Source organism: Mya arenaria, chromosome 6 (assembly GCF_026914265.1).
Source record: "Mya arenaria isolate MELC-2E11 chromosome 6, ASM2691426v1".
In the NCBI taxonomy this organism is placed as follows: domain Eukaryota; kingdom Metazoa; phylum Mollusca; class Bivalvia; order Myida; family Myidae; genus Mya; species Mya arenaria.
Window position 1 is genome coordinate 78,205,289 of NC_069127.1, and position 22,161 is coordinate 78,227,449.

Genomic DNA, 22,161 nt, shown 5'->3' on the forward strand with positions numbered 1-22,161 from the left:
AGTATAGGTTGTCTTGTCCGGGCTGTAACTTTCCCTAGTATGGACAGATTTTAAAATAACTTGCCACATGTGTTCCACATACCAAGGCGACGTGTCGCGTGCAAGACCCGTGCCCCTTCCTCTATGGTCAAGGTCACACTTAGTGTTTATTCACAATGGAGTGCTGCATATAGGAGATAGAATATAGGTTGTCGTGTCCGGGCTGTTACTTTCCCATGTATAGACAGATTTTAAAATAACTTGCCACATGTGTTCCACATACCAAGACGACGTGTCGCGTGCAAGACCCGTGTCCCTACCTCAAAGGTCAAGGTCACACTTAGTCTTTATTCACAATGGAGTGCTGCATATAGGACATAGAGTATAGGTTGTCATGTCCGGGCTGTAACTTTCCCTTGTATGGACAGATTTTAATATAACTTGCCACATGTGTTCCACATACCAAGACGACGTGTCGCGTGCAAGACCCGTGCCCATACCTCAAAGGTCAAGGTCACACTTAGTGTTTATTCACAATGGAGTGCTGCATATAAGGACATAGAGTATAGGTTGTCGTGTCCGGGCTGTAACTTTCCCATGTATGGACAGATTTTAAAATCACTTGCCACATGTGTTCCACATACCAAGACAACCTGTCGCGTGAACGACCCGTGACCCTACCTCTAAGGTCAAGGTCACACTTAGTGTTTATTCACAATGGAGTGCTGCATATAAGGACATAGAGTATAGGTTGTCGTGTCCGGGCTGTAACTTTCCCTTGTATGGACAGATTTTAAAATAACTTGCCACATGTGTTCCACATACCAAGATGACGTGTCACGTGCAAGACCCGTGTCCCTACCTCTAAGGTCAAGGTCACACTTAGGTGTTTATTCACAACGGAGTGCTGCATATAAGGACATAGAGTATAAGTTGTCGTGTTCGGGCTGTAACTTTCCCTTGTATGGACAGATTTTAAAATAACTTGCCACATGTGTTCCACATACCAAGACGACGTGTCGCATGACAGACCCGTGTGCCTATCTCAAAGGTCAAGGTCACACTTGGGTGTTTATTCACAATGGAATGCTGCATAAATAAGGACATTACAGTGTCGGTTGTCAACTATGGGTGGTATTTTTTTTATGTTTATAGGCAATTTAAAATAACTTGCCATTTGTATTTGACATGTAAAGGCAAGATCAACTTTTCATGTACTGACCTTGTTCATAGGTCAATGTCACAATCGGGGGCATTCGTCACATACTGTGACAGCTCTTGTTTATAGTTTTTTTTTAATGGTGCTTAAATTAAAAAAGACATCCTTTGGGTCCAGGAAGACCAGCACTTTAACAAAAAAGCTATCTCTAGTTATTATTAAATTTTGTTTATTTTCTAGTAAAATTTAACATTTTAATGTGGTTGCTTTTTTGTATTCAATCAGATTTATGAAAACAAAACTTTAATCTTAGCTTCCCCTTAGACCTTAGTTGGATGAATTTGGAGGAAAATCTCACAAATCCTTCTTCAGTTATTGTAAAAAACGATGAATTACCCTGGATTGGGATTTTCTTTTACATGCATATCACATTTGTGGTCACAATATTTTTTTGCTCCACCACAGTGGTTTACTGTCATCTAATGTCTTCGCTCAACTCTTGCCTCAACTCTTGCCTTTGTATTCCATTTGCAGGTAGGAACAAAAAAATGTGTTAGATGAAACTAATGGTCAATGTGAGTGCATTTACACAATGTCAGATACTACTAGTAATTACTCTCCTTTTTAGGTCTAATTGCAAAGGCTTTGATGATCAAAATACAATAACCCAATTAACCCTGAATAAACCCAATTATAGGAACCAATGTTGGCTCTATTCTTGTCATTTGAACTGCTTTGAACGCATAATTACATAAATAATCAAACATCAAACATTTCAGAGAATGTTGAAAGGTTGCACTTCTTCCATATAAAAACCCATTTTGATAGATTTTCTCAATTTTTCATGGAATGCCAGAGCACATTTCAAGACACTATGTATGCCAGAAAGAATGAAGTCAGTATTCTTATTCACAGAGGACCAATTTCATGCTGCAAATATTGTGTTAGGATGTCCTTGATTATCAGAAAGTGTAAATCAGGTCATAAACTTCTCTTGGCTTTTTTTACACAAGAAGAGTGATAATGATTTTCCAGAAAAAAATATCCAGACAGGCAGTGGAAAAGAAAGTGAGATTTAATCCTTCAATTTATTTTATGGAAATATGATGAACTAATATTAATATTTCAAGTTATCACATAGGAATGATCAATGCCCTTTTAACTTTAACTGAGAAAATTACTCTTTTGTTTTGAAATTGTTGATTTCCAATGAAAAACATTAAAAACAACATGAATATATACAACAGTTACATATACAATTTTATAGCACTTAAATCTTATTGCCATTGATCATCATATTATATCATGTGACCAGTACATTTTTGGTCAAACAGTCAAACTGAATATTTTTGTATCATATCCATCAGTTATAAATTGTACCATCAGTTATAAATTTGCTATCTGATTGTTTTCGCCTTGACATTTCCCATAAAGCTTCCTACTTGGATCGGCTTGAAGAACTTTGGGCATATCATCCAATAAAGCTTCCTTCTTGAAACTGCTTTGAGTTGTTTTGGCATATAATCCAATAAAGCTTCTGTCTTGGATCTGCTTTGAGTTGTTTGGGCATATCATCCAATAAAGCTTCCTACTTGGATCTGCTTGGAGAGGTTTGGACATACTATCCCATAAAGCTTCCTACTTGGATCTGCTTGGAGAGGTTTGGACATATCATCCAATAAATCTTCTTATCTTACTTGGATCTGCTTCCTACTTGGATCTGCTTAGAGAGGTTTGGACATATCATCCAATAAACCTTCCTACTTGGATCTGCTTGGAGAGGTTTGGACATATTATCCCATAAACCTTCCAACTTGGATCTGCTTGGAGAGGTTTGGACATATTATCCCATAAACCTTCCTACTTGGATCTGCTTAGAGAGGATTGGACATATTATCCCATAAACCCTCCTACTTGGATCTGCTTGGAGAGGTTTGGACATTTTATCCGATAAAGCTTCCTACTTGGATCTGCTTAGAGAGGTTTGGATATATCATCCAATAAAGCTTTTTACTTGGATCTGCTTCCTACTTGGATCTGCTTTGAGAGGTTCACACATATTATCCCATAAACCTTCCTACTTGGATCTGCTTGAAGAGGTTTGGACATATTATCCCATAAAGCTTCCTTCTTGGATCTGCTTGGAGAGTTTTGGACTTTTTATCCCAAAAAGCTTCCTACTTGGATCTGCTTGGAGAGGTTTGGACATATTATCCAATAAAGCTTCTTACTTGGATCTGCTTCCTACTTGGATCTGCTTAGAGAGGTTTGGGCATATTATCCCATAAAGCTCCCTACTTGGATCTGCTTGAAGTGGTTTGGGCATATTATCTCATAAACCTTCCTTCTTGGATCTGATTGGAGAGGTTTGGGCATATTATCCCATAAAGCTTCCTACTTGGATCTGCTTGAAGAAATTTAGGCATATTATACCATAAACCTTCCTTCTTGGATCTGCTTTGAGAGGTTTGGGCATATTATCCCATAAAGCTTCCTACTTGGATCTGCTTGGAGAGGTTTGGGCATATTATCACATAAAGCTTCCAACTTGGATCTACATGGAGAGGTTTGGGCATATTATCCCATTAAGCTTTCTACTTGGATCTGCTTGGAGAGATTTGGACATATACTCCTATAAAGCTCCCTACTTGGTTCTGCTTGGAGAAGTTTGGGCATACAGTAAAACTGCGATCGCTCGAGGTCGCCATGGACCGAGACAAAACCTCGAGGGAACCGATGTTTCGAGCGACCCGATTTTCAATTTTCCAGTTTGATATGAAATATCTTTCAGTGTATTTTAAGTTTGAAGTCGTCAAACAGACTGTTTACTAAGACACCGATTCTTTCCTGTAAAGGACGTGAGTGGGCGTGTTGGTGTCTTGGTATAAGTAATGGGTCCTTCATTAGATTTCTCAGGTGTTTGACAATTATTTTCTTTCATTTGGGTGTGACATTTTGAAAGTAAGGAACCCGATCTAGCTATCCCCCCAGTCATGGGTCCTTCACTAGATTGCTCAGGTGTTTCGACAATTTGTAAGTTCTTTCTCATTTGCCATATTGCAAAACAAAGTGACAAGAAGGAATTCTTTTCAGAGATTCCGATGTTGGATCGATATGGTAGTGTTTTAATCATATTTTTATTACTCATTTAAATTTCTCACAATTAACTTCTCGTCATTAACTTGTCATAATTATCATCTCAAATGCCCATATCAACTAATATCGGTTTTTCACACCTTATCAAATTGCCTTTTAACTGTCATTGCAATTTTTACAACTTGCGAAAACTTTAACACCTGGCAATTGTTTGTTTATTTTGGAACACGCGTTGGGGAAAAAGGTGAAATTTTGACCTCGAGGGAGCCATAAGGTTTTGTGCACGATTTGTGTACTTGGGACCGAGGATATTGCTCGACTGCTCGACATAAGTAGGTTTCGAGGCAGCGTGGGTATATTTTATATGAAAATAGAAGGAAAAAAGTTCGGGACCAAGCTCCGACCTCGAGGGAATGCCGGTTCTCGAGCGACCGCTTGTTCGAGGGAAAGCAGTTTCACTGTACTATCCCATAAAGCTTCCAACTTGGATCTGTTTGGAGATGTTCATGCATATTATCCCATAAAGCTTTCTACTTTGATCTGCTTCCTACTTGGCTCTGCTTGGAGAAGTTCACGCATATTATCCCATAAAGCTTCCAACTTGGATCTGCTTGGAGAGGTTCACGCATATAATCCCATAAAGCTTCCTACATGGCTCTGCTTGGAGAAGTTTGGGCATACTATCCCATAAAGCTTCCTACTTGGATCTGCTTGGAGAAGATTCAGGCAAATTATCCCGTAAAGCTTCCTAATTGGATCTGCTTCCTACTTGGATCTGCTGCCTACTTGGATCTGCTTCCTACTTGGATCTGCTTGGAAGGTTAACACATATAATCCCATAAAGCTTCCTACTTGGATCTGCTTGGAGAGGTTCACGCACATTATCCCATAAAGCTTCCTACTTGGCTCTGCTTGGAGAGGTTCACGCATAATATTCCATAAACCTTCCTACTTGGATCTGCTTGGAGAGGTTCATGCACATTTTCCCATAAAGCTTCCTACTTGGATCTGCTTGGAGAGGTTTGGACAATACTATCCCATAAAACTTCCTACTTGGATCTGCTAAGAGAGGTTCAGGCATATTATCCCATAAAGCTTCCTACTTGGATCTGCTAAGAGAGGTTCAGGCATATTATCCCATAAAGCTTCCTACTTGGATCTGCTTCCTACTTGGATCTGCTTTGAGAGGTTCACACATATTATCCCACAAAGCTTCCTACCTAGATCTGCTTGGAGAGGTTCAGGCATATTATCCCATAAAGCTTCCTACTTGGATCTGCTTTGAGAAGTTTGGGCATATTATTCCATAAAGCTTCCTACTTGGATCTGCTTTGAGAAGTTTGGGCATATTATTCCATAAAGCTTCCTACTTGGATCTGCTTTGAGAAGTTTGGGCATATTATTCCATAAAGCTTCCTACTTGGATCTGCTTTGAGAAGTTTGGGCATATTATCCCATAAAGCTTCCTAGTTCAATCTGCTTTGAGAGGGTTTAGTCATATCTCCCTGGTTACATTTGCTTGAAAAGCGTTTGTCTGTTTTTGCTTGAAGTAGAATTTTTTTAAAGTTTTTGTCCAAGATAGTGTCTAGACTGTTTATATATATTCTTATTATATACCAATCATAAATCCAAACGCAATACATATAAAAAAATACGGAAGTGTGTGCAATACTCTGCTGTTGACAGGCCATAACAAGTATCATCGCTTATTTTTAAAATGACCTCATAAAGCAATATAGTTTTTCCTTAAAATCACATTCATTTTGATATCATGTGTCTTTTAGTGATTTAAACCAGTCATGTATTTAATTAAAGGCTTATTACTGCTGCAATTTGATCTGGACGTCACATTTGACACTTAATGATTTTTGCAGATTTTGATTTTCCTCAGCTAATGCCTTATAAAATCCAAACCTGAAAAAAATCCACTTGAGTTGAATACAAACTCTCGGATCAAAATGCAGCAGTAATAACCCCATTATATTGTTCTTTGTCAAAGTTGTCAGCAAGTTTTTAACATACTTTCTCTTAATAAAATCATGATTTCGAGCACTGCAAACTCGTTAAAAAAGTGACTTCATTTGTAAACTGGTTATTTGACTGATTTGGTTAATATTGATAGCTATCCTGCAACACCACAACAAGTGCCTAATATGTAAGATTTTGCTCTGTGAAGAGATGATTTATTGACATACAACTTTCCAAATGGAAGAAAAGCCCTGCTTTTCAATCAGAATGAGAAGGAAATGTTTCAGCAAATAGATTAATTTTCTCTCTTGACATGTTCTCTTGATAAGATTCATACAATATTTGTTTGGGTCATTTTATATGCTGGCCTTGCCCATTTGTGGTGTGAATACAATCTTTGTGTTTGGTAAAAGAGGCCATTTGTATGCGAATTAGTGCAGAATTTTCCATCCAAATCTCAATATCAAGTCACGAGTCTCCAGCGGATCTTTAGAAAGCGTTCTTGTTGCATCTCCAGTGTAGATATTCATTATTTGATATGTGTGACATCTACAGCCAATTGTATAAAAGTTAGATAAGTTGGTATGGAAGAAGAGTTTATTGAGGGCTTCCATGGAACTGCATTTGGGTCCCCTAGGGTCAAAGTCAAGTTCACTGTTACTTAAAATGGAAAACCCTCCTGCTGAAACGAATTTCACAACGAAGGCTGAAGTTCTTCTTTCAAACTTTGAAAACCTGGTTTCATCGCATTGTTGTGGTTCTTGTTTACTTTTTAATTTGACCCTTTTTTATTTCTTTTGACAGGCACATTGTATTCATTTCTAAGACAAAGCGGTGTTAAGTCCAGCGCGCTGTCCTATGACAGCTCTTGTGAGTTTGAGTGATGACTGGAACAAAACAAAGTTGTTTGATTAAATTAAAGGTGAATGTAAGTGCATTTACACACTGTTAGATACAAAAAGTAATTGAATTCCATTTTAGGTCTATTTGCAAACTTAGAAACCAACAGAAATCAGACTTTGGTGATTGAATTAAGTTAATCCAATCAATGCTGAATAAACACAATTACAGGATCCAGTTTTGGCACTATGCTTGTCATTTGGATTGCGTTAAAAGCATAATAAAATAAGAAATCTCTTGAAAAAAACTGTTAATGGTTTATCATCTGTGATTGAAATGTAGCAGCATAAGTTTTAATGTATTCAGTAATCAAGTTTTTAAAAGTATGGAATTTGAGTTGAAATTTCGGTAAATTAGGCAACACAGATCAAAATGCATGAAGAACAAACCTAGAAAAACTTGGACCATAGGTTGAAATTTACAATCTTATGGCTAGGCAGGGATTAGCTTGGACTAGTGGTGTAGGTGTCTACCTAGCACCATTAGTGGGCGTGTGATTGAAATTTACAATCTGATAGCTAGGCAGGGGTAAGAGTGGACAAGCTGTGGTGTAGGTGTCATGTCACCATAAGCGGGCGTGTGGTTGAAATTTACAATCTGATAGCAAGGCAGGGGTAAGAGTGGACTAGTGGTGTAGGTGTCATGTCACCATTAGTGGGCATGTGGTTGAAATTTACAATCTGATAGCTAGGCAGGGGTAAGAGTGGACTAGTGGTGTAGGTGTCATGTGACCATTAGTGGGCGTGTGGTTGAAATTTACAATCTGATAGCTAGGCAGTGGTAAGAGTGGACTAGTGGTGTAGGTGTCATGTGACCATTAGTGGGTGTGTGGTTGAAATTTACAATCTGATAGCTAGGCAGGGGTAAGTCTGGACTAGTGGTGTAGGTGTCATGTCACCATTAGTTGGCGTGTGGTTGAAATTTACAATCTGATAGCTAGGCAGGGGTAAGAGTGGACTAGTGGTGTAGGTGTCATGTCACCATTAGTGAGCGTGTGGTTGAAATTTACAATCTGATAGCTAGGCAGGGGTAAGAGTGGACTAGTGGTGTAGGTGTCATGTCACCATTAGTGGGCGTGTGGTTGAAATTTACAATCTGATAGCTAGGCAGGGGTAAGAGTGGACTAGTGGTGTAGGTGTCATGTCACCATTAGTGAGCGTGTGGTTGAAATTTACAATCTGATAGCAAGGCAGGGGTTAGAGTGGACTAGTGGTGTAGGTGTCATGTCACCATTAGTGGGCGTGCGGTTGAAATTTACAATCTGATAGCTAGGCAGGGATTAGCCTTGATTAGTGGTGTAGGTGTCATGTCACCATTAGTGGGCGTGTGGTTGAAATTTACAATCTGATAGCTAGGCAGGGGTTATCCTGGACTAGTGGTATAGGTGTCATGTCACCATTAGTGGGCGTGTGGTTGAAATTTACAATCTGATAGCTAGGCAGGGGTAAGAGTGGACTAGTGGTGTAGGTGTCATGTGACCATTAGTGGGCGTGTGGTTGAAATTTACAATCTGATAGCTAGGCAGGGGTTATCCTGGACTAGTGGTATAGGTGTCATGTCACCATTAGTGGGCGTGTGGTTGAAATTTTCAATCTGATAGCAAGGCAGGGGTTATCCTGGACTAGTGGTATAGGTGTCATGTGACCATTAGTGGGCGTGCGGTTGAAATTTACAATCTGATAGCTAGGCAGGGGTTAGAGTGGACTAGTGGTGTAGGTGTCATGTCACCATTAGTTGGCGTGTGGTTGAAATTTACAATCTGATAGCTAGGCAGGGGTAAGAGTGGACTAGTGGTGTAGGTGTCATGTCACCATTAGTGAGCGTGTGGTTGAAATTAACAATCTGATAGCTAGGCAGAGGTAAGAATGGACTACTGGTGTAGATGTCATGTCACCATTAGTGGGCATGTGGTTGAAATTAACAATCTGATAGCTAGGCAGAGGTAAGAATTGACTACTGGTGTAGATGTCATGTCACCATTAGTGGGCGTGTGTTGAAATTTACAATCTGATAGCTAGGCAGAGGTAAGAATGGACTAGTGGTGTAGGTGTCCACCTATCACCATTATTAGGCGTGTGTTTGAAATTTAAAATCTGATAGCAAGGCAGGGGTAAGAGTGGACTAGTGGTGTAGGTGTCCACCTATCACCATTATTAGGCGTGTGTTTGAAATTTAAAATCTGATAGCAAGGCAGGGGTAAGAGTGGACTAGTGGTGTAGGTGTCCACCTATCACCATTATTAGGCGTGTGTTTGAAATTTAAAATCTGATAGCAAGGCAGGAGTAAGAGTGGACTAGTGGTGTAGGTGTCCACCTATCACCATTATTAGGGGTGTGTTTGAAATTTAAAATCTGATAGCAAGGCAGGGGTTATCCTGGACTAGTGGTGTAGGTGTCCACCTATCAACATTATTAGGCGTGTATTTGAAATTTAAAATCTGATAGCTAGGCAGGGGTAAGAGTGGACTAGTGGTGTAGGTGTCATGTCACCATTAGTGAGCGTGCGGTTGAAATTTACAATCTGATAGCAAGGCAGGGATTAGCCTGGACTGGTGGTGTAGGTGTCATGTCACCACTAGTGGGCGTGTGGATGAAATTTTCAATCTGATAGCAAGGCAGGGGTTATCCTGGACTAGTGGTGTAGGTGTCATGTCACCATTAGTGGGCGTGCGGTTGAAATTTACAATCTGATAGCAAGGCAGGGGTTAGCCTGGACTAGTGGTGTAGGTGTCATGTCACCATTAGTGGGCGTGAGGTTGAAGTTTACAATCTGATAGCTAGGCAGGAGTTAGAGTGGACTAGTGGTGTAGGTGTCATGTCACCACTAGTGGGCGTGTGGTTGAAATTTATAATCTGATAGCTAGGCAGGGGTAAGTCTGGACTAGTGGTGTAGGTGTCATGTCACCATTAGTGGGCGTGCGGTTGAAATTTACAATCTGATAGCTAGGCAGGGGTAAGAGTTGACTAGTGGTGTAGGTGTCATGTCACCATTAGTTGGCGTGTGGTTGAAATTTACAATCTGATAGCAAGGCAGGGGTTAGAGTGGACTAGTGGTGTAGGTGTCATGTCACCATTAGTGGGCGTGTGGTTGAAATTTACAATCTGATAGCAATGCAGGAGTTAGAGTGGACTAGTGGTGTAGGTGTCATGTCACCATTAGTGGGCGTGTGGTTGAAATTTACAATCTGATAGCAAGGCAGGGGTTAGAGTGGACTAGTGGTATAGGTGTCATTTCACCACTAGTGGGCGTGCGGTTGAAATTTACAATCTGATAGCAAGGCAGGAAGGCAGGGGTAAGAGTGGACTAGTGGTGTAGGTGTCATGTCACCATTAGTGGGCGTGCGGTTGAAATTTGCAATCTGATAGCAATGCAGAGGTAAGAGTGGACTAGTGGTGTAGGTGTCATGTCACCATTAGTGGGCGTGTGTTGAAATTTACAATCTGATAGCAAGGCAGGGCTTAGCCTGGACTTGTGGTGTAGGTGTCATGTCACCACTAGTGGGCATGTGGTTGAAATTTACAATCTGATAGCAAGGCAGGGGTTAGCCTGGACTAGTGGTGTAGGTGTCATGTCACCATTAGTGGGCGTGCGGTTGAAATTTACAATCTGATAGCAAGGCAGGGGTTAGCCTGGACTAGTGGTGTAGGTGTCATTTCACCACTAGTGGGCGTGTGGTTGAAATTTACAATATAATAGCAAGGCAGGGGTTAGCCTGGACTAGTGGTGTAGGTATCCAACTAGCACCACAAGTGGGCGTGGGATTGAGCCCTTGCAAGGAAAACACTCTGTAGCCCTTCCAAAATATGACACAGTACTGGTTGATGTCCAGGAATTAGACTGGAGAGTGACTTGTCTATATTTTAAGCTGTCTTCACAAGAAATTAGTACATACCAATAGCAAGGCAGTACATGTTTATGTATAAAGAAAAGAATAGCTTGTTAGATAATTATGGATGGTTCAGAATTATTTACAACAAGATATTCAGAATTTTTTGGTTATGACTGCATTAAAAATATCATTGTATTTCAGATGTTGCTGTTGTCAGACCTGTTGCTGCGGTAAGCCCACAAAGGCAGACTACATCCTGAATGACAACTGCTGCCAGTGTAATGTCGTTGCTCTCAAGAAGATTAGTGGACTACCTGACATGGACCTTGTGTATGTCACCTATCATGTAGATGTAAGTAATGCATCTCCATTCTATGCTTGGCCTACCTGCAGGGTTCATAGAGAACAGTTAAAACTAAATTATTTAGTTCATATAAATTTATTTTAGCTTGATCATGAAGACAGGTGAAAGCCGATATGAATGTTGCTAAGGCAGAAACCAGTACTGCGTCCTTTTATTGAGAGGTCGAGAGAATGTTCCTTTGAGGGGATTGAACCTACAACCTTTGGATTGAGAGGTGGACACCAAGATCACTAGACCACTATATCTTTCAAAAAAAAGAAAGAAAAAAAAAATTGAGCTCAGTTGTGAAAGAAACTTAGTGAATATATTATGCAAGATAATTTTATGTGTACAAATCAGAACTTTTGTCCACCATTAAAGCTGCACTCTCACAGATATACCATATTTACAACTTTTTTATTTTTTGTCTTGGAAAGAGCAAATTTTTGCATAAACATCTTCAAACAAATGATAAAAGATTGCTGACAAAAAATCAGATTGTAATTTTTCATATTTCTGTTCGAAAATTAATGTTTTATGGCTTACTAACGGTTTAAGAAAAATGCATAAAACATCAATTTTTGAACTTAAATATAAAAATCTGCAATCCAATTTTTTGTCAGCAATCTTATATAACTGGTTTCCATGGATTTCTGCAAAAAATGGCTCGTTCCAAGACAAAAAATAAAAAAGTTGTCAAAACGTTCAATCTGTAGAGTGCAGCTTTAAAGGCCTCAACCAAGTGCCCTATTTCTGGTTTGGCTTGATTGAAACCTGTTGTGTGAAAGGCCGACTCCTGCTAATATAATGCCCTTGTGTAGATGGGGAGGGTCTTATAAGAATCATGTCAGGGCTCAATATTTTCTTAACTGGAACATTTATCAAATACAAATAATTTATGATATACAATCCAATTCACATTATAGAAAAAATGTTATCTGCATTGAAAAAAAATGCACTTAATAAGCACCAAAATATTTTATTGTTTTAATTTCTAAGTGAAATACATACAATTGTTTTTTCTACTGTCATACATGTAGCTTCCCTATAGTCTGTGATAACTTATTATAACTTCACTGACCTTCTTTTTAAAACATTACTTTACAGATTGGAGAAACACCATTCTTTGTTGCCGTTGACAACAAGTACAAGAAGATAGTCATCTGTGTCCGGGGTACACTTTCACTGCAGGTAACATATTGAGGGAAAAAAATGTTTTCATAGTTACAGTCATCAAGGACATACACATTTATTTCCTTTTTCGATTTTATTAAGTGTGTTCAGATTACTGTACATAAATATGGCAGTTTTTATGACATCAAATGAATTCCTAGAGAATACATGGCTGGTGTTGAGATGGAGGAGGTTCATCTGGCAAACGTGAAATCGTGCCATGTGCTATGGTTCATCAATACAATCATGTTGCTTTAATAAACATTGTATGGAGAATCTACATATTTAATTTATATTTTTCTAAACAACATCAGACCTCAGGTTACTGGTAAGCATTTAATCTATAAGGAGACAAAAACAGCTCCAGAGCAGTAAAACCTATTTATAAAAGGTGAATCAATACGATCAATCATTCTCCACCCACTCTTTTTACATGCAGACCAATATTCTTCCATAGCACCTAAATGACTTATGTTCACATTGCATGCAATATTCTTCCATAGCACCTAAATTTGTGTTCAAATTGCATGTTGAACTCCAACAAATACACATTTACATAAACTCTAAAATTCTATAACAGAGATATTGCCAGCAAATATGTTCTAGTTTTAAGTTGTAGCAATTTTTTCTATTGGTCAATTTGATTCCATCCGTGATTCTGGCCGTGATTCTGTCCATGACTCATAAAAATTATGCGATCTAGTGTCACTCAAAACTCCAAAACTTTATTACCTAGAGTCATAAAACCTTAGGTGAACGTTAAAGGGGTGATGAAGTTGTGCACTTGGAGTTTTGTTTCCTGCTGCACTTAGTAAAACCAGAATTATGACCCTGAATTAGCAAAAATGGGCATTTCTGGACTTGTTTTTGTCAAAACTCCAAAACAATATCTCCAAGAGTCAACAAACCTTGGCCTAATGTTATTTAGGTCATAAAGTTTTATACCTTGGATTTTGTTTCCCACTGCTCTTAGTTTGTGGAACTCATAATTTTGATGCACATTAATGGAGAATGGAGAAAATAATGGCCATTGTTTTGTGACAAGCGTGGCATATGGGAGCTTTCGTTTCTAGTTCATGACAGTTTTGTAAAAATCATAGCACATCTCATAATCATACGCTGCGCATACAGTGCCCGGGATACCAACAAGTTTATCTGGCATGGGTTATAAGAAGGTTTGATTCTGTGGGCACATCTTTGTAACTGCAAAAAAATCAATTTTTAATTAACCCTTTTGCACATAGGCAAGTGACTAGATAAGACCTCCCAGTCAATAGCCAACTTACTGATAAGCTTTCCTTTTTTGTATAGGCCCTTTTTAGAAATATTTGAAAAGTGCAAATTTATATACCAGTATGACCTTTATTTCAATATAACTGGGAATAATTGTGGCCTAATCTTTTTTATGTGAAAGTTAAACCATCTAATGAATGTTGTCAATGATAAAAATTATATGATTTTATTTCATCTGTAAATGCATTTTGGATGGACTTGTACTATTACTTTGAAACTTCATAATTTAATTCAATCAATCGGTCAAAAAATGCAGGGATCAATCTAAATTTTATTATAAAAAAGACCCATTTCTGGATTAAAAAGCCGGATTCAAAACTGATGATTGATGTTTATACACAGAAATATGACAGGAATATCCTGTGTCATCAAATTGATTCTGTCACTAAGCAAATTGATTGAGTCCCAGGTGTCTGTTTTACTTAATTACCCCCCCCCCCCCTCAAAAAATGCACCATGATAGACCTGTTGTGTCATCCAGGTGTTTGCAAAATTATTCTGCGCTATTCTCAGCACTGCATTATTTCTATTGTTTTTAATATAAGTTTAATCTTTAAGTATTTTTTACCTTCATGAATTTGTATACTAAACTTTGAACGGACATAATCTATTTGATGATATACGCATCTATGACTTTGGGGACTTATCCTGCTATTTACTTCAAAGTAGAAAACTACACCTGTGATTTGCAGTATAAATAAACACCTACTAATTTTATTTGGTGATATTTTAAACAGAAATTCAATACCCATCATGCTTAACTCTACATTAATAAACATCCAGGATATGTTAACAAAGAAAAACTTGAAATATCAAAATGACCTATGCGTTAGCATCCAGTAGTCGATAGAGTCAGTCACATCCATATACATGCGTTAATGGGCAATGTCGACCTTACTTGTTAACATGCACTTAAGGGTGATGTATACAGATTGTATGATCTTGTTAATAAACCAATAGTTTTTAGCCACTTAGATGAGACACCTGGTCTAAAAGCATGCTGTTTATGCTCAATGTTTTTCCCTCCATAGGATGTATTGACAGACCTGAAGGCAGATGCAGAAATCCTTCCCCTTGATCCGGTTAGGGAGGACTGGGTCGGTCATAAGGTAACTGGTTTCTAGGTAACTGATACGGGTAACTGATATCTGGGTTACTGATTTCTGTTAACCAATATCTTGGTTACTGATATCTGGGTAACTGATATGGGCTATTGATATTTGTTATCAGATATCTTGGTAACTGATATCTGGGTACCTGATATATAAGTAGCTTATATCTTAGTAACTGTTATCTAGGTTACTAATATCAGGGTCACTGATATCTGGGTAACTGTTAACTAAGTGGCTGATATAGATCTGTGTTACTGGTATCTTGGTAACTGATATCTGGTTCAACTTATATCAAGGTAATTTATATCAAGGTATCTGATGTCTGGGTAACTAATACCAAGGTCACTGATATCTAGGTAACTGATACAAAGGTCACTGATATATAGAAATCTGATGCTGATATCTCGGTAACTGATATCTAAGTAACTGATACCAAGGTCGCTGATATCTAGGTAACTGATATTTGGGTAACTGATACCAAGGTTGCTGACATCTAGGTAACTGAAACCAAGGTCACTGATATCTAGGTAACTGATATCTGGGTAACTGATACCAAGGTCACTGATATCTAGGTAACTGATATCTAGGTAACTGATATCTGGTTAACTGATACCAAGGTCACTGATATCTGGATAACTGATACCAAGAGCGCTGATATCTAGGTAACTGATATCTGGATAACTGATACCAAGGCCGCTGGTATCTAGGTAACTGATATCTGGATAACTGATACCAAGGTTGCTGATATCTAGGTAACTGATATCTGGGTAACTGATATCAAGGGCGCTGATATCTAGGTAACTGATACCAAGGTTGCTGATATCTAGGTAACTGATATCTGGGTAACTGATACGAAGGTCACTGATATCTAGGTAACTGATATATCTGGGTAACTGATACCAAGGTCACTGGTATCTAGGTATTTGATATCTGGGTAACTGATATCAAGGGCGCTGATATCTAGGTAACTGATATCTGGGTAACTGATACCAAGGTCACTGATATTTAGGTAACTGATATCTGGGTAACTGATATCAATGTCACTGATATCTAGGTAACTGATATCTGGGTAACTGATATCAAGGTTGCTGATATCATGGTAACTTATATCTAGAATTCAAACATGTTTGACTGTACAAATCTCACTGTTTTCTTTTACCATGCATTCCAAGTTTTCCTGAATGCATTCACTTAAAGGAGAAATTCATAATATTACACATAATAAATCAAATTTTAAAATTGAGCAAGACATTCAGGCTGTCAGGATGCAGTTATGAATGAAAGCGCTGGGAATTTAACTACTTAAGCAAAACCTTAGCACAAATTGTAAGACTGCAATTATTGTCCGTTAAAGCCTGCTTTTATGTAATAATTTAATTCTTTTAGAATTTTCAAAGAAGGAGAACTGTTATATAAAGTAACAAAGATAATTATTTTGATTAGACAAGAGACGGATTTCAGCTTTCATTTTGTTCTGGTGAAAATGTTATATTCAAATTGCAACAAACCACTTAATCAAACAATCGTGTCCTGGACTTCACTTGTCTCCAATAATTTGTAAGACCAAAAGACTTCAAAAATACATGTCATGATTTGATTGATTCATTACAAGTATCTCATTATCTATATAATAAATAATTATTTCTGTATATAAATAATTATATTTACTTTGGCCGAAATAGCAGGTAGGCGCGGGCTGTAGGGACGCCGAGATCGATGATAGTACATGTTTTAACTTTGCCATTTTACTCAAAACCTGTATTGAAATGAATTAAACGATACTTACCAATGAAAGAGGGAAGTTGAAGTTTGATTCTGATTTTGTCGACCATTGACTTCCGGAGGGCTCACACAGGGATGATGTAGCTCATTATTATGTATAATCAGTCTTTAGAGTTGAGAAACACAACTAATACTGTGGATTGGATTAGTTGTGTGAACAATAGCAAGAATGACCAAAGTAGAATGGGTCCAGGGAGGATGGGTGTGTGAGCCCTTCAGAAGTTAATGGTCGACAAAATCAGAATCAAACTTCAACTTTACTCTTTCATCAGTAAGTATCGTTTAATTCAACAATTTTGTCTCCCATATAACTTCTGGATGGGCCTCAAACAGAGATTTGAGAGTTGGCCATTCTTGCAGAATGGAGTAGTCAAATATGACAAATTGTATCATAAACTTTAAAGTAAGCATAACACCATACTATTAGTTCTAGGCAAATGTTACAGAAACAAAATAAAGGCTATGTACAAGCATACATGTAATGTTATGACATCAGTTCACAATCTATCTATTATTGAGAATTGCCTCCTCAAAAGAATGTTCGTCTGCAATAGGCTTATCATAGAAACGAGCAAATGTATGTACATTGGACCAACCAGCTGATTTCATGATTGTTTCAAGTGTAACGCCCTTGTCTTTAGTCTTACATACAGATGCAGAGTGAATACTGTGGGGTTTAAAACGCTTGTCAACCCCTGCTGTAGTCAGCAGGCACTTCACCCAGCGTTAAACCGTGTCTCTGGACGCTGCAGAATGTGGTTTTTGAGTGGTTACCAACAGTTTTGTTACTTCTCTACGGAGTGCAGCTGTTCTGTCAAAATATTCACGAAACGTGCGCACTATGCATAATTTGTTTTTTTTATCATATTGCCTTAAAATTATTGGAGATAATTGAAATCATTTTACCATGCATTCCTAGTTTTCCAGAATGCAATCACTTAAAGGAGAAAATCATTACAGGCTCAAAACACATAATAAATCAAATTTTAAGGTCAGGATGCAGTTTGGAATGAAATAAGCGCTGGGAATTTAACTACTTAAGCAAAACCTTTGCACAAATTGTAAGACTGCAATTATTGTCCGTTACAGCCTGCTTTTCTGTAATAATTTAATTCTTTTAGAATTTTCAAAGAAGGAAAACTGTTATAAAAAGTAACAAAGATAAATATTTTGATAAGACAAGAGATAGATTTCAGCTTTCATTTTGTTCTGGTGAAAATGTTACTTTGTGTGTATTATTGCCAATTGTGATGCACGCTCCTGGCAGACTTAACTACTCAAGGTAATATCTTATGGCAGTTTGATGCATCCGATTACTGCAGATTACTGCATAGTCTCGTCTTATTTAGTACCTTTATGCCAGGCTATCATGAAATGATTATCTTATTATTTTTTTATAATACTCAAGTCTGTTGGCATGTCTGATGCTAAACTATATTTTATGCTAGATTTTCTAACTTTTATTCATAACTAATAGTTCACAATGAAACTCGCTTTGGTGTCATTCTTTGAAGTAATCACATTAACCGTAAAGAAAAATCAAAAATTGAATATCAAAAACCGAAAAACTGTACATGTATGGAAGATAAGTCGGATGTCAAAATAGTTTACATTTAAGTGGCAGACATTTAGGTACAATTTTGAAAAAAAAAGTGTAAAGGGATTGGCGATTTCATTTTATTTTAGTCAATATTTTTTATTTGATTTCTCTCCAAAAACAGTAAATTACCACTTTATTGAAGATATTCTCTTAAAGATTGTGTAATATGTTTTTCAAGAGGTGTGCAAATTGGTTTTAACCTGATGTGCATGAAAATTCTAGGTATTAAGATAATATTTTCAAATATACTTTCAAAACTTTGGTTTTGCCTGGACAACAGTTTAAAGACTAATTCGCATAATATAAAGATATTGAGGCTGGATGTGCAGAGCCTGAGAAAATAAACTTTTTTGTTTTTACCTTACCTATTCATTACTTATTTTGTCCAAAATCTGTATTTGCAGGGGATGGTGCAGGCAGCTATTTACATCAAGAAGAAGTTGAAGGAAGATATGATACTGAACAAGGCTTTCCAGAAAGCCAAGGTTTGTTCTTGTACTCGAAAATTGTCATGGAAACTGTTCAATTCTGGCAATTCTATAAATGCCATATGTCATATCAATCTGAAATGCAGATTTTGGATGCTGTGCAAGGATAGGTCTAGAAGTGTTCAGCTGCCTGTATTGCATATTGGTTTGATTTGGCATCGGATATGAATAAAACAATATTAATACTAAGTTCTGGGGAGATAGTGCAAACCATTGAGAACAACTTGCCAGTTGTTTTTTTTATGGTGGGCATTTTAAAATCGCACCGTCTGTCCGTCCTTCCATCCGTCTGTGTGTCAGCTCAATAACTCGTGTCCGGGCTGTAACTTTGCCACATGTGTTCAACATACCAAGACGGCGTGTAGCGTGCAAGACCCGTGTCCCTACCTCTAAGGTCAAGGTCACACTTAGTGTTTATTCACAATGGAATGCTGCATATAAGGACATAGAGTATAGGTTGTCGTGTCCGAGCTGTAACTTTCCTTTGTATGGACATATTTTAAAATAACTTGTTTTGTTTTTTGTTAATGATTTTTGAAAGGTAACTTATTTTATCCCCCCCCCCCCCCTCCTCATCCGCAGGAGCAGAGCAGTGAGAAGTATGAGCTAGTTCTGGTTGGCCATTCGTTGGGAGCAGGTGCTGCAGCTATTCTGGCCATCCTACTGCAGCAGGAGTACCAGGACGTCCAGTGTTACGCCTACTCTCCTCCTGGTGGGCTGCTCAGGTGGGTTAACACTCCTGCAATGCTCTAGTGATGTAGATTGTTGATTAGAGTCCCATCAGGGGATGTCGTCTTTTTCATGGACTCTCAAAATGGATTTATCCATAACCTCATTTCCCTTCATTTGACTGCTTTTTAAGGAAGTAGATTCCTTGGTATATCTTGCAATGGCATACACAAGTTTTTCGGTATTGACGCCCAACCCAGTGTTTGTGTTTGATTCTTAAAGAATTAAAATGCCAATCACACAAGAGCTTTAGTGCTTCGTTTTATAGTTGCATTGTTTCAGAATGATATTACTGGAAATATTACAAATGTAGAGCTGAGCAATATAATTATCCTCACAAATAACAGTTCTCTTCAGGCAATTGTTTGAGGCATCCCATTAATATCTGACCAGAAATATAATGAGTTCCGTGTTTGAGTTATTACTGTCAAAGTGCTTTCCCTAATGATAATTATTGTCACATTTCTGTTTTGTTTCAGCTATGAGTGTATGCAGGCTACAAAGTCTTTCATTACATCTGTTGTGGTTGGCAAGGATGTAGTTCCAAGGTAAGGAGTCTGTGTGGATTGAAGTAACTTTACCACTTGCAAGCTTTTTAGGGGGAAAAATAGCTATATATGTCATCTCCTTAAGTTAAGGGTCATTATATGGTCGTCTGTGTTTAAGGTTTGCCCAAAAAACCTTAAAAACCAGTCAACATATCAACAATTTTTTTTGATTTGCTGTTTGCTTCATGACTGTGGTTTTCATATTTGTTTAGTGATTCCCCTTAACAAGGGAGAGAAAAAAGCTTGGTGTTGCCATATGTATGCAGTACTTGTAATTTCATTTCATGTTGGTCAGTTTTTAGAATTATTTACTTGTTTTTTAGAGTTATGCCCCTTGATTGACTAAAAAACCAGATGAGCATTGTTACCCTCTTGTGGTGTTCTTGTTATATTTTACATCAGGGGTTTCCAGTCTAAACTGGTTCCAATGCACTCGGCCAGAAACCTTTTATGCCTTATGATTAAAAAGTATTGATGGATTTATGAAGGTTTCATAGAATGGGTTTAATCCATTGTATAGCTGTTATCTGTCTTGTTTGCTGCATATTTTGCATTATTTATATTCCAGGATTGGATTGCCACAGATGGAATTGCTCAGAACTGATCTCATTAACATTATCAAAAAGTCAAGTAACCCAAAAGTAAGTTGTTGACCTTGTCTGCTTTTTTAACCATGTTTGTATAGTAGTTATATGATATTCCCATGGGGCTGGTGATGACCAAGTCAGCAAAAATGTTTTTTTCTGAGTAATAAATATACACTCACAACACTAGAATTCATGCTCATAATTCAACAGATAGCTACACTGGCATATCACTACACAAGGCTACACTTAAGTATCACCACAGAAGATTAGACTTTCAAGCATCAAAACACAAGACTACACTCTTGCATCTCAATAGAAGGCTTAAGTCTCCAATCACATCACAAGGCTACACTCACGCATCACAATACAAGGCTCTGCTCTTGCATCACAGCAGAAAGAAAGTCTATCATTACAATGGTAGGCTACACTCTTGCATCACAGCAGAACTACACAATCTATCATAACAATGGAAGGTTACACTCTGGCATCACAGCAGAACTACACAATCTATCATAACAATGGAAGGCTACACTCTTGCATCACAGCAGAACTACACAATCTATCATAACAATGGAAGGTTACACTCTTGCATCACAGCAGAACTACACAATATATCATAACAATGGAAGGTTACACTCTTGCATCACAGCAGAAAGAAAGTCTATCATTATAATGGTAGGTTACACTCTTGCATCACAGCAGAACTACACAATCTATCATAACAATGGAAGGTTACACTCTGGCATCACAGCAGAACTACACAATATATCATAACAATGGAAGGCTACACTCTTGTATCACAGCAGAACTACACAATCTATCATAACAATGGAAGGTTACACTCTTGCATCACAGCAGAACTACACAATATATCATAACAATGGAAGGTTACTCTCTTGCATCACAGCAGAACTACACAATCTATCATAACAATGAAAGGTTACACTCTTGCATCACAGCAGAACTACACAATCTATCATAACAATGGTTGGCTACACTCTTGCATCACAGCAGAACTACACAATCTATCATAACAATGGAAGGTTACACTCTTGCATCACAGCAGAACTACACAATCTATCATAACAATGGAAGGCTACACTCTTGCATCACAGCAGAACTACACAATCTATCATAACAATGGAAGGTTACACTCTTGCATCACAGCAGAACTACACAATCTATCATAACAATGGAAGGCTACACTCTTGCATCACAGCAGAACTACACAATCTATCATAACAATGGAAGGTTACACTCTTGCATCACAGCAGAACTACACAAACTATCATAACAATGGAAGGTTACACTCTTGCATCACAGCAGAACTACACAATCTATCATAACAATGGAAGGCTACACTCATAACAATGGAAGGTTACACTCTTGCATCACAGCAGAACGCTATTTACTCTCGCATCACAACACAAGGTCACACTTAAGCATCACAACACAAGGCTACACTCTTGCATCACAACACACGGCTACAATCTTGCATCACAACACAAGGCTACACTCTTGCATCACAACACAAGGCTACACTCATGCATCACAATGGAAAGCTACACTCTTGCA

The 22,161-nt window shown here is 38.0% G+C and overlaps 1 protein-coding gene across 3 annotated transcripts in view; it reads left to right on the plus strand.

Annotated features, from left to right (window-relative positions):
• Positions 1–22,161, plus strand: part of LOC128237498 (diacylglycerol lipase-alpha-like) — a 95,015-nt gene that overhangs the window by 58,205 nt on the left and 14,649 nt on the right. For all 3 annotated transcript variants that reach the window (XM_052953080.1, XM_052953081.1, XM_052953082.1), the window contains 7 exons: positions 11,133–11,283; positions 12,382–12,465; positions 14,772–14,849; positions 18,639–18,719; positions 19,305–19,447; positions 19,931–19,999; positions 20,568–20,640. In XM_052953080.1, the coding sequence (XP_052809040.1) occupies positions 11,133–11,283; positions 12,382–12,465; positions 14,772–14,849; positions 18,639–18,719; positions 19,305–19,447; positions 19,931–19,999; positions 20,568–20,640 (679 nt within the window). The remainder of the gene's footprint in view (positions 1–11,132; positions 11,284–12,381; positions 12,466–14,771; positions 14,850–18,638; positions 18,720–19,304; positions 19,448–19,930; positions 20,000–20,567; positions 20,641–22,161) is intronic.